Source organism: Engystomops pustulosus, chromosome 10 (genome assembly GCF_040894005.1).
Source record: "Engystomops pustulosus chromosome 10, aEngPut4.maternal, whole genome shotgun sequence".
NCBI lineage: Eukaryota > Metazoa > Chordata > Amphibia > Anura > Leptodactylidae > Engystomops > Engystomops pustulosus.
Window position 1 is genome coordinate 58,961,322 of NC_092420.1, and position 13,335 is coordinate 58,974,656.

The 13,335-nt window shown below is 40.9% G+C and overlaps 1 protein-coding gene across 4 annotated transcripts in view; it reads right to left on the reverse strand.

Annotated features, from left to right (window-relative positions):
* Positions 1-1,102: 1,102 nt before the first annotated feature.
* The window catches only part of AGL (amylo-alpha-1,6-glucosidase and 4-alpha-glucanotransferase), a 55,263-nt gene continuing 43,030 nt past the window's right edge, over positions 1,103-13,335 (reverse strand). For all 4 annotated transcript variants that reach the window (XM_072127731.1, XM_072127730.1, XM_072127733.1 and 1 more), the window contains exons 21-34: positions 12,568-12,698; positions 12,354-12,490; positions 12,018-12,151; positions 11,455-11,630; positions 10,698-10,800; positions 10,276-10,501; positions 6,986-7,097; positions 6,743-6,878; positions 6,452-6,564; positions 6,103-6,314; positions 5,568-5,665; positions 3,572-3,659; positions 3,352-3,485; positions 1,103-2,078 (exon numbers count right to left, since the gene is read on the reverse strand). In XM_072127731.1, coding sequence (XP_071983832.1) covers positions 1,961-2,078; positions 3,352-3,485; positions 3,572-3,659; positions 5,568-5,665; positions 6,103-6,314; positions 6,452-6,564; positions 6,743-6,878; positions 6,986-7,097; positions 10,276-10,501; positions 10,698-10,800; positions 11,455-11,630; positions 12,018-12,151; positions 12,354-12,490; positions 12,568-12,698 — 1,918 coding nt within the window. In that variant the 3' untranslated portion in view covers positions 1,103-1,960. The remainder of the gene's footprint in view (positions 2,079-3,351; positions 3,486-3,571; positions 3,660-5,567; positions 5,666-6,102; positions 6,315-6,451; positions 6,565-6,742; positions 6,879-6,985; positions 7,098-10,275; positions 10,502-10,697; positions 10,801-11,454; positions 11,631-12,017; positions 12,152-12,353; positions 12,491-12,567; positions 12,699-13,335) is intronic.

Here is a 13,335-nt window from a genome sequence, read left to right on the forward strand (position 1 = left end):
CGATGAGAGCAGCGGGACCCCCCCGGTAAGCGGCGCGGGGGGGTCCGAATCCAGTTAAATGCCCCTAGCACGCCGCGGTCAGCGCGACCGCGGCGTGTCAGGGGTTAACAACCGCGATCGGAGATATCTGTTGTTAGAGGAGGGTGTCGGCTATAATATATAGAAGTTTGACGTACTATTACTGCATATTGCGGGAACGCACCTCCCGCCATGCAGTAATAGTACGTCAAATGTCGGGAAGGGGTTAAAATCCAACCCAATTATTTTAAGCAACACATTTATATTGGGCAGCATGGTGGCTCAGTGGATAGCATCACAACCTTGCAGCGCTGGGGATCTGGGTTCAAGTCCCAGGGTCAACATCTGCAAGGAGTTTGTATGTTTTCTCCGTGTTTGCATGGGTTTCCTCTGGTTTCCTCACACACTACAAAACATACTGGTAGTTTGATTAGATTGTGAGCCCCACAGGGACCAATTTGGCAAACTCTGTGCAGAGCTGCATAGTATGTAAATAAAGGAATATATATTATTATTATATTCAGAATTGTACATGACCTTTTATAAGTTGCCGTTATTCAATGCCTGCCAGTCTGTAAACTAAAGGTTTAGGGAGGATATACCTGTACATCATTCTAGACATATAAAAATGCGTCACCAGAGACAGATTCACACTTATGCTAAGCGACATTAGCAATGTGATATACAGAGATAGAAACAGAAAGGTAAAGTACAGTGGAGAGACTGGCAAATGTAATATCACAATGGTGCACATGGGCAACCTCAGTTTTGGCTGAAGAATCCTTTGTAAGAATACATGAAGAAAATGACTCCTTTTATCTTCAAAATGAAAGTTTGAAAATGAGAGCGGAAAATTAATCCCAGAATTATACTATACTATACATGTTAATATACCCATAGGCACCCAACACTCATACAGTAGCAGTCGGATATTCAACCAACAGCTAAAGCTCCTTACCTGATATACACATGTTAAAATCCAAAATCTACCTTCCTTCACCTGCTCCAGGAGGTGGGACGGGACCACCCCATACACATACCAGTGATATGTGACAGCAAGAAGAAGCGAAACGTAACAAAACAATTAGTAGTATCAGCTTTATTGCACAGATTTACAGGAGATCACAGACAAACATCATCTAAACAATCTTATCTATAAGTATACACCATGCACATCTCACACATTCTGTCCTCACTGTCAGGAAGACAATAATATACTTCCCTGTGTAACAGACTCAAGTCATTATGATGTTACCCTACTTATAATAGACTACTATTATTATTATTATTATTATTATAATTCAATTCTGCCGCCATCTTACTGCGAAATGTGCAATCCTAGTTCATGGTATACTGTCCAGCACCATCCTGATCAGGAATCTGATGACTCTATTTACATCATTAACGGGGTGTACCTTTAAAATTCTGATCGGTGGGGATCTGACCACTGAAAACCACGTTGATCATAACAAGGGGAGAGCCGTTCCCCCTCATGGGTCAGCTGTCTATGCGAGAGTCACAACCATCACGGATTTCTCGCTGGCTCTCATAGACACTGAATTTAGGACACATGACTCAGATGCAGCTCCTTCAATTATGGGATGGGACCCACTTACCTGTGATTGTGGAGTTTCCAGCAGTCATTCCCTATCCTGTTAAACATACAACACCCCTTTCAGGACAGAAATACTCAATGAACTGTGTAGTAAAGTGACCCACAGACCCTAACGTAATTAATGTAGGACTTGCATGGGTTATGTGCAAAGTAAACAAGCATGTCACACAAAGATATCTCCTACAGTGATGAACAAATGACTAATCCCTGTGGTAATTTGTGGCGCATCACAATGAGGTCTGGCGCTTGCATTTGCTTCCTCCAGTGCTTGGGACTGTCTTATCCTATTATTTCTTATGGTAACACAAGTCATCGAGTTGACGTGACCTACAGGTCGTGTAGGACCTCAAGCACTACAGATATAGACCAGGCTTGTGTCTCGCAGCTGAAGGGACAGTACTGACCATTTTCATTGGTAAGTTCAGGAAGACCTTTCCAGGAAGATCTAAGAGATTCGGGGAGAAATTTTCAACATTAGAAGGATGCAACATGAATTTACAAACATCACATAATAATCCACATGTTGTTAATTGATAACAGGCTGTATAATACCTGTGTATTCAATTCACTGGTCTATTGGTTACTTTGATTAGCCATATACAAGCAACAACATGTTTTGTCTGGAGCTACAATCATAAAATATACCTGTTCCAACTTACATTCAAATTCAACTTAAGAACAAACCTAAATAACCTATCTTGCATGTAACCTGGGGACTGCCTGTATATCCGACAGCACTAGCCAGTGACCTCCAAAGAATAGAGGTACAGCAATAATAGGACTTATCCCTCTGCACTTTATAGAGCACATACATATAAGGGCATAGTGCTCTGCTCTGTAAGTTAGAGAATCCCTTTTCATTTTAAGGAAGTTATACCAGTGTGTTGGTAAATATGAGGTGAAATACTGAGGTTTTTTTGCCACATCCCTCCCCCTCCCTCTACCTGATGTAATGTCACTGCAGAACGAAGTTTCAGAACACAGCGGGAGGGAGGGTGGCTCCTGCATCATGTAAAAGCCCTTCACACTCATTAGCGGAATTTTAAAAGTTGATTTTATAAGGAATGAGATATATAAGAAGATTATCCTGATTATCCAGTGCCTGGATATATGTGTAATTGGCTCTGGTTTATCATGCATTATTCTGATGGTAGATTTCCCTTAAAAGGACTCTCTAATGAGAATTAAGACCAATAAACCACCATCATCCTCTTATATGACCACAAGGATACCCTCCTAAATTCTGGGAGATTTAGAACTATGCAGGAATAGAACACTGTATGCACATGACCAGAAAGGGGTCACGGGAAAGGAGAAGAGTCACCCTGGATGTCCTTCCTCGCCTAACTACTGTCCCATAGCACAGGTCAGCTGCTGAAGGCATAAATCAAACCAGGCTGTGGAAGGCCAGTGTGACTCTTCTCCACCATATGATATCTCATGATATATTTGTATGTAACATTCAAGGTTCTCCAGAATATACAAGGACATCACTTTGATCCTGCATCTGTTTTGCATAGAAGTTTGGTGATGTCTTCTGGACTTTATCCATCTAACCTAAAGGCAGAGAGCATGGCAGAGGCAATATATGACATATTTTGCCATCATATATTGCTTATAATAAGCCTCAGATTAGACCACAAACATTATAAATGCTTGAGCCTCCACCTGAAGGCAGTGCCTTCACTAATGTTACTACACTACAAGACAGTCCTCACCTCTCCAGATGTGTGTAGTGACGAGACAGCACATTCTTCACCAACACCACTGTCTTCTGGTAAGTCTCCTGGTCTAGCAACTTGGCAAAGTGCAACTTGGCACGCAGGAAATACCCAATGGGCCAGAGCCATTCCTGGAAAATGAAACAAACTTCTTGTCAAGATCTGGCTCAGCACAGACACAGATTTATAAGAGAAAAAAAAGCACAAGCGTCCTTACTGGTCCCTGGTGGTAATTAAATCCTTTTGCTACATTATAATTATCATTATCCAGAGCATTGTCATATACGCCGCAGTAAACCATGTCACTGAAGAATAAAAAGAAGAGAAAAAAATGAATTAGTCCTCACACAAACAATGTTAGAGACATGTACAGGAGACTACAGGCAGGCCTGGGTTATGTACAAGATAGGTTCTTTAGGTTTGGATTTGTAGGCAAGGCGAAACTTAATTGTAACTGCAGACAAAAAAATTTTTTTTCCCTGTGACAATTGGATTTCCAAAAAATTGTACTGTCATAGGAACGAGGATTATCAATAAAGCCTCATTACAGACACCTTACAGCTGATCATTGCAGTCTGGGACTATAGTAAAGCATCTGGAGAGCTTCAACAGAGGTCACAGTGGGCAGAGAGGTCTGCCTGTAACTACTAGGGGGTTGTCTGTAAGTTGGGTGTCCTTAAGTAGAAGACTATATTTATATGTATTATGGAGATGTAGGGACTTTACAATATTACAAAGGTTCTTTTGCTTTAAAAAAGGCAAACAGATGTGATATTTCTGGAGCCACATAAAATTCTGCCTTACAAAACAGGTGAGAGGTGGGTGTAACAGGGCGATATGAAATAAAATGTGATATGAAATGTAGATACAGTGCACCACAAATATACGCTCTGACCCTAAACCCTGATGTATCCAGGAAAAGTCTCCTTTCCTTTTACTCTCTATTTATTGCTTATGAGACACGTTAATAATAACGTTAATAATATCTGTTGCTCAGATAAGGAATACAGTTATACAATATATGTAATACAAATCCTGAATGATGTACTGTGGGTGCAGTTAGCTGATCAATGTGATCAATGTGTCAGGATAGATGAGAAGTGATAAGTTTCCTTCATCTGTTTGTATCAGGTATGAACCCAAGGGAATAGTGACAAGGATGGCGGTAATGACAGCTTAGCCGGCCTCTACATCTGCTCACAGGTGATCCAGGGATGAACGGGGAATTATTCTCACAGATGGCCCTTCTGCTAGATTTAATTGTTTTTGTGTTTTAGGAATTACCCAGATTAAAAGATGTAAATAAAAGAGCTCCAATTTACGGTTCTACCTGCTTATTGCCATTATTACCTGCCATTTACATGTACAACAGCCTACACTGCAACATGAAAACCTTACTGTGGTTGGAAGCTATGGGCAACAAGACAACATTTCCTATTAGATGTTATGGAAGAATGGAGCTCATTTCAATCCTTAAGGTTTTTACACCCCTGTACACTTTATCTGGCTCATACATAACATAGGAAGAAGTGGCTGTAAACTACAGCATGTAAGACAGCATTCTGTCCCTTCCCTTAGGCCTCATGCAAATAACCACAAAAACAGGCTGCAAGGTGCTTAAAGGCACTGTGTACACAATAGACCTCAATGGGGGCTGTGAGCTAGCTGCAATCTTAGTGGCCCCATAAAGAGGTGTGTGAATGAGGGCTAAGAGTAATAACACGATTCCTAGATTATTGGGCCAAGGTCACATGACCAACTTTCCACAGGGAAAGGCAAGAAAGGAACTGATAACACACAAGTAAATCCTCTAGTAGGGACATACTCTTTAATTACATTTGCATAGCGCACATTTTCTTTGGCACAGAGATTAAACATTGTTGTAGGAGTTCTTTTTCAGAGATTCCAGGTTTATAGTAGGTAACTCATGTCAAATGAAAGACTTTGCAAGGTTCAGACAACTATGACTTTAGGACTTCTACCACCAGGATGAAAGACTGAAAGTCTGAGCGGCTCCAGGCTCCATTAACACATTTGAACCTGGAGGCCCTCAGGCTCAGTTACATACAGTCTTCATTCTGGTGGTAGATGCCCTTTAAGGAGTCTACAGTCTCTCTTTTTAGCTCTTTTTAGTCTCTCTCTTTCTAGCAATAACAGCAAAATTGGATGTACACTTCAATAATGGTGCATTGAATAAAAGAACATCCACTTACTCTGGATCCAGTGTTTTCATTCCCAAAGGTCCCATCAATTTCTTCTCTACAACTTCAAGAGCTTTCCATGCATTAGAAGCAGTGAAGAGCTCTGGAGCCTGAAACACGGATGTGAGTAAACTCAATATCATAGTAGAGTAATCCTCTAAATAATAGTAAAATCACATGATTTACAAATTCTATTATGGCTTATAATAATACAGACCAAATTCTGTTACTACCTCCCCTGAGGCTTAGAACAGTCTATATATAACCTGCAGTGATATCTATGCCTATTGCTATCCACAGTAATGTCAGCAGGGAATGGCCCTACTGCCAGGCCATCACTGACATGGGAACATAGCAAAATGATGAGTGGTGTTTATTACAAAGTACTGGTCTACTTAGTGGCAATGTATAGTTCACAGCTCTTCAACAGCTCTACTTCTGTTTATTCCCCGCATGAGGTGCATACAGTCAAGTTTATTAACATTCCAGCAGAGTTGTTGGTGGTAGAAGACACTGTAAGATGTCCATTTTATAGGTAAACACTCACCACCACCATGGCAATAGGGAAGTTTGGCCGGAGCTGGTAATCGCACCAGGGGCTAGATGCTCCATAGCTATCTTTATAAATACAACGCTTGTGAACCAGGTCTGGGCGTTGTTCATTGGGATCGGAAGGGTTCTCCGAGACATAGAACGACCTTTCAAAGTGATTTTGTATTTGCTGATTCCACTCACGGAAGGTGAGCAACATCTCTTTTCCTAAATATATGAAGAACGTAAAGACAAAATTGTCAAAATGTAAAGAGAAAGAAGTGGAAAGACGTAGTTGACAATAGCAGTGCGGAAAAACTTTGTAGAAAATCTATAGTATCATAATATCTTCTGCAGGTTCTCACCTTCCCTCTGGACTGTGACACCTTTGTATGGATATACGTTTTTCTCGTTCAGGTCACTTAGCCAGCGCACAGCCGATTTGCTGAGGCCGACAATCTCCACAGCAGAACCATCTCTGAAAAGGAAATTAGGAAGTCAGAGGTCGCCATCTAGTGTTAGAATCTAAGTAATAACTGGAATAGTATGAAAAGTTATGAATAAATATTACGAATATTTTTCCTGAGTAAATCCCAGTGTTACTCTACTTCAGCAAGATGTGTCAATAAATAAGATTTTATACATAAGATTAGCACCTTGGTGTTGCTGGGATTCCTTTATTTCTCGCTCTTTCACTTTCCCCCATTTTATCCATCCATGTTCCACAGTTTAGACGGTTTCCTCCATACACAAAGCCAGTCACTGGATCAACCCCAGCAATTATGTTAAAACCTAAAAAGTGAAAACAGCCATTAGTTATAGGATAAGCTTGGCCCTGCTCAGAGAGGTTGTAATAGCCAGGAAAAAAAAACAAACAATCTAGTTTTCACAGAACCCACCTTCATCTCTCATGTTCCTGTCAATCTGAGGCCCTGCGTTCCTTTCCCTGAAGTTGATACCTTGGGCATGGCGCTGCAGGGCTTCCTGGATAACCTCATACAGGGGCTGATCCTTTAAAATAAATTTAAATGAAAAAAAAGGTGGTCACTTATGGTGCTTATCTGCTAAGCTCTTCTTGCTCTATAACGCACCGCCTGCAGATAATACACAACATACAATATGTTCAGCTTGTCCTGTTCTATATGCTACCTACAGTTAGGGCCAGAAATATTTGGACAGTGACACAATTTTCGCGAGATGGGCTCTGCATGCCACCACATTGGATTTGAAATGAAACCTCTACAACAGAATTCAATTGCAGATTGTAACGTTTAATTTGAAGGGTTGAACAAAAATATCTGATAGAAAATATAGGAATTGTACACATTTCTTTACAAACACTCCACATTTTAGGAGCTCAAATGTAATTGGACAAATAAACATAACCCAAACAAAATATTTTTATTTTCAATATTTTGTTGTGAATCCTTTGGAGGTAATCACTGCCTTAAAGGAAACCTACCACTTGTAGTGGCAGGTTTCTGATGGAAATACCGGGCACCAGCTCAGGGTGAGCTGGTGCCGGAGCTTATTTCAGCCGGCGCAGGCAGGTACGCGCTCGGCGCTTACCGTGCGCGCGGCTACATAGGAAGTGAATGAGAGCCGCGTGCACGGTAAGCGCCGAGCGCGTACCTCCCTGCGCCGGCTATAACGTTTAAAAAGTGTTTTAAACCGCGATACCGCGGTTTAAAACACTAACTAAAATAAGCTCCGGCACCAGCTCACCCTGAGTTGGTGCCCGGTATTTCCATCGGAAACCTGCCACTACAAGTGGTAGGTTTCCTTTAAGTCTGGAACCCATGGACATCACCAAACGCTGGGTTTCCTCCTTAATGCTTTGCCAGGCCTTTACAGCCGCAGCCTTCAGGCCTTGCTTGTTTGTGGGTCTTTCCGTCTTAAGTCTGGATTTGAGCAAGTGAAATGGATGCTCAATTGGGTTAAGATCTGGTGATTGACTTGGCCATTGCAGAATGTTCCACTTCTTTGCACTCATGAACTCCTGGGTAGCTTTGGCTGTATGCTTGGGGTCATTGTCCATCTGTACGATAAAGCGCCGTTCGATCAACTTTGCAGCATTTGGCTGAATCTGGGCTGAAAGTATATCCCGGTACACTTCAGAATTCATCCGGCTACTCTTGTCTGCTGTTATGTCATCAATAAACACAAGTGACCCAGTGCCATTGAAAGCCATGCATGCCCATGCCATCACGTTGCCTCCACCATGTTTTATAGAGGATGTGGTGTGCCATGGATCATGTGCCGTTCCCTTTCTTCTCCAAACTATTTTCTTCCCGTCATTCTGGTACAGGTTGATCTTTGTCTCATCTGTCCATAAAATACTTTTCCAGAACTGAGCTGGCTTCTTGAGGTGTTTTTCGGCAAATTTAACTCTGGCCTGTCTATTTTTGGAATTGATGAATGGTTTGCATCTAGATGTGAACCCTTTGTATTTACTTTCATAGAGTCTTCTCTTTACTGTTGACTAAGAGACAGATACACCGACTTCACTGAGAGTGTTCTGGACTTCAGTTGATGTTGTGAACGGTTCTTCTTCACCAAAGAAAGTATGCGGTGATCATCCACCACTGTTGTCATCCGTGGACGCCCAGGCCTTCTTGAGTTCCCAAGCTCACCAGTCAATTGCTTTTTTCTCAGAATGTACCCGACTGTTGATTTTGCTACTCCAAGCATGTCTGCTATCTCTCTGATGGATTTTTTCTTTGTTTTCAGCCTCAGGATGTTCTGCTTCACCTCAATTGAGAGTTCCTTTGACCGCATGTTGTCTGGTCACAGCAACAGCTTCCAAATGCAAAACCACACACCTGGAATCAACCCCAGAACTTTTAACTACTTCATTGATTACAGGTTAACGAGGGAGACGCCTTCAGAGTTAATTGCAGCCCTGAGGGTGCTGTCACACGTCGCGTTTACTGCATGCGTTTAAAAACGCATTGCTACAGCTGAAGGGATATTTCCCTAATTAAACAGCTGTTAACGCTTGCGTTTACAAAACGCAAGCGTTAACGCATGCGTTAACATCGCGGTTAACGCATGCGGTTGTTAACGCATGCGTTAACCGCGATGTTAACGCATGCGTTTTGTAAACGCAAGCGTTAACAGCTGTTTAATTAGGGAAATATCCCTTCAGCTGTAGCAATGCGTTTTTAAACGCATGCAGTAAACGCGACGTGTGACAGCACCCTGAGGGTGAAGACACACATGGCGTTTTTGGGCCGTTTTTGGGCCGTTTTTACTAAGTGCGTTTTCAGATCGTTAAAAACGCATGCGTTAAAAAACGTGCGTTTTTAACGATCTGAAAACGCACTTAGTAAAAACGGCCCAAAAACGGCCCAAAAACGCCATGTGTGTCTTCACCCTTAGGCCGGCGCCACACGTGGCTCTTTTGTCTGCCGAGGCCCGCCCCGGTGGGTGTGACTTTGTCTGCGTTTGCAAACGCAGACAAAAGCGCCACGTGTGGCGCCGGCCTTAGGGTGAAGACACACTTGGCGTTTTTGGGCCGTTTTTGACTAGCTTGGATTAAGATAATTGGTCAAACCTGTCAAAAACGCATGCGTTTTCAAAAACGCATGCGTTTTTCAAAAACGCATGCGTTTTTCAAAAACGCATGCGTTTTTTAACGATCTGAAAACGCACTAACTAAAAACGGCCCAAAAACGGCCTAAAAACGCCACGTGTGTCTTCACCCTTAGAGTCCATTGTCCAATTACTTTTGGTCCCTTGAAAAAGAGGAGGCTATGCATTACAGAGCTATGATTCCTAAACCCTTTCTCTGATTTGGATGTGGAAACTCTCATATTGCAGCTGGGAGTGTGCACTTTCAGCCCATATTATATATATAATTGTATTTCTGAACATGTTTTTGTAAACAGCTAAAATAACAAAACTTACTGTCCAAATATTTCTGGCCCTAACTGTACATGTAGGACATTACATTATATACAATCTGCACTGCTCCTTCAGCACATGTTATGGCAACCTTATAAATGTGAAGGACCAATGTGTTTCAACTGAAGTGATAGAAGATGCAAGATGATTGAGTTTAATAATTTGATATTACATTAGCATAAATCCCTAGGCATATAGCTCATGTAACCATGGTACATGTGTTTCCAGCTTAGTAAATAATCATTAAAGTGAAATGTGTGTGAAAATATAGAAATATACATACCACTTGTCCGGCAGGCAAATGAGGAGAATCATCTTTGGGGTACATCCTGGAGACAGGACACTTCAGTATTGATATGCCATTAGGTACAATGTTGCAGTAGTCTTGTATACACTGCAGCCACCACCACACGGCGTCTCTGCAGTTATATCTGGCATAGGTGCCTTGGCCAAGAAGGTTAGGAATCAGTCCATGCCTTAGAGTTCCGGCAAATGCAAGAATAATGTTCCTAAAGATACAATAGATACAATTAGGAACATGATCAAAACATTATGCATGGGAAAGTTCCATCTACAATATCACTGGGAAAAGGAGGTTACAGAATGGGGAATTTTATTTGCATGGTGATATGCTGGTTTTTTTGTCTTATGAAATTACAACAATTTTTTTTAAAAAGACATTAAAAAACACATACAAAAACCGACCTAGCCTCAATGTGCCTTCCAGTGATAAGCAGCAAACCCCTCAGGGATATAAAAGTGTCTCTACCCCAGCAGCGGAAAATTCCAGAGGAGAAATGGGGAAGACCTTAAAAAATGGAAAGATTTGAAAATCAATATCATGGTAGGTATCAATATCATTGGTCAGCAAATACAGCCTCAACTCAAAAAACTAATTTGGAAATAACAAAACAGGGGATAGCACAAAAAGAGGTATCCTGCAATGGTGACACATTATGGAAAAGCTCATATTGAGCATATATTGCATAAAACAAGTGTTCCTTATTGATGTACTCTGAATCCCTAAGTCATACAATATCCACTCTGCACTGAACTAACGATGCATAAATCTGTAGTGAGATCGAAGGACAAGAAAACGCAGCGCCTATGTCTGAATAGTGGTCTATTCTAATCAGAGGATCTTTCATTGTGGGAACACTTCTAAAGGACTTCTTATGATCGGAAGAGAAAAAAAACATTTAAATTCACATACAAAGATGAAGAATACACCAAAAGAGCTCCGGTCAGAATATTTAAATTCTTGTTTAAATTGTGTGGACTTTGTGCTCGGTCCGTGACTGTTTGGACAGTTCTTAATAAGGAATTAGTGTGCAACCTAGTTTTATTGTTTGAAAAACACAGTGCAGGAAAATATCTAGGAAAATATATCTAAAATAATAAAATGTGATCTTGACTCTTACAAGTATGCATGCTATGAAACAAAATGTTACTGAAACATTACCCGCAGCTAAGGAAGGACAACACTGCTCCTTCTCCTGTGTTATGTTGTTGGTACGGTATGGCACATCTGGAAGAGAAGGGGATAGCACTGGGAGAGCAGGAAATCGTCCAACTCCACACATCTGCACTGATCCCATAGCCAAGTGCTTCACCAAGGTGGACCCATTCTGTACAAAGCTAAGAGGTACACAAACATGGAAAAAGTTACTTGACAGAGATAAAGGAACCTGAAAGCAATATCAGAGCAATATCAAGGGAAATATGCTCTAGCTATGGAAACAAAAAAAGAATGCTTGGCGGAAAACTTAGGTGGCAATAAACTTTGTACCCCGCAAAAAAAAACAGACCCCCATATGCATGACATCTGTCTGGAAGACCTAGCCACGACTAGTTGCTAGGGGGCGTCAATTTGCTGGATTGGCTGTTTGCCTGCCAATCCGGCAATATGTCCGGGTCAGTCATCCAATCCTGACCATCGCGTCCGCTCATCTCTATTCTTAAACCAAATGCATCAAAAAAGAAAAATTAATTAATATATATAATAGTGATATGAATATCTCATACAGGGACATCTGTTTCCAGGCGGCTTCCAAAAGGGTTGTGTATGCTCCAACCAATATGGCATCAAAATAGCAGGGGATAAGATAACGTGGAATCTGCTTCAAGTAGGAGAACATTGCTGCAAACCATTTGCCCACCTTAAAAACAAAGGAATAAAAAAAAAAATCATATTTAGAGCCAAAGACATCAACACGCATAATAGTTTACATGTAATGTTTAACACTTGAGGAATAGGTTCTCCTTGTACTCGGAAAAGAGAGTAACAAATCCATGGAATATTTTATTACTAGTTTTTGGTCCATCCACATTAGGTCTATATATAGTTTATCTGTCGCTTACATCTGTACATGCTCCTCCACGAGCAATGAGCCGATTACTGAGGTAATCAATCATCCAGTCTCCGGACCGCAGGTTATCACAGAATGGATGTCCCAGGTCATTCTTAGGTCTGATGTCGGCCATGACAGACATTAAACCTGGCAACACGAGAAATGGTGGTTAGATATTAATGTTAATTATTTTATAAAAAAATTATTACAAAAAATAACCTCACCTTGCAGACCAGCATATTTTAATGGTGTCCAATTTGGTATGTTGTAACAACCACCCCCATCCTCCTGCTCCTCTGCATCACAGCGATATAGCACTTGGTTAAGGTCAGCCAGAGAAAGCTTAGATGCGATGCTAAGGGATAGAAACATAGTCATTTATATTAAAAGATGGCCTCAACATTGGAATTTATACTGTATTGGGGTTCTAGATTTTACCTAAAATAATACACATTGCGAAAAATATATATATATATATATAATTATAAAAATGGATAGTATATGATTTATAATATATATTTCATTATTTAACTGTATACTGTACCTCTATAACGCATAGGGCTGTCTACTATACCAATCTATATCACATTATAAAGCTATAAAAATGCTATAGATACATTGCCATACAAACTGTTGTATACATCAATTGTAGTCTCTAAACCAACATAAGGGCGAATTTCGCTGGCGTACGGGAGAAAAGGAGGGGGTGAGCGGTGGTATATACATCCCATAACGGGATGTGTGAATTCGGCATAAACAGGATGCCTAAAGTCTATATATCGGTCTGTTGTCAGAGGATCAGTACAAAGATGCATTTAGGACACTAATGCAGCAGAAAGCATATGTCATGTGCATTTTAATGATCTCCTCTTGAGGACTTGAGCAAGGATTTACAAACTTAGGTGTGGAGAGAGTAAAAAAAAAGTTACTCCTTAAATATCCATGCTGGCACTTTGTATAAAATAAGTGGGCTTTGGTTGTAGTTTGGGCAT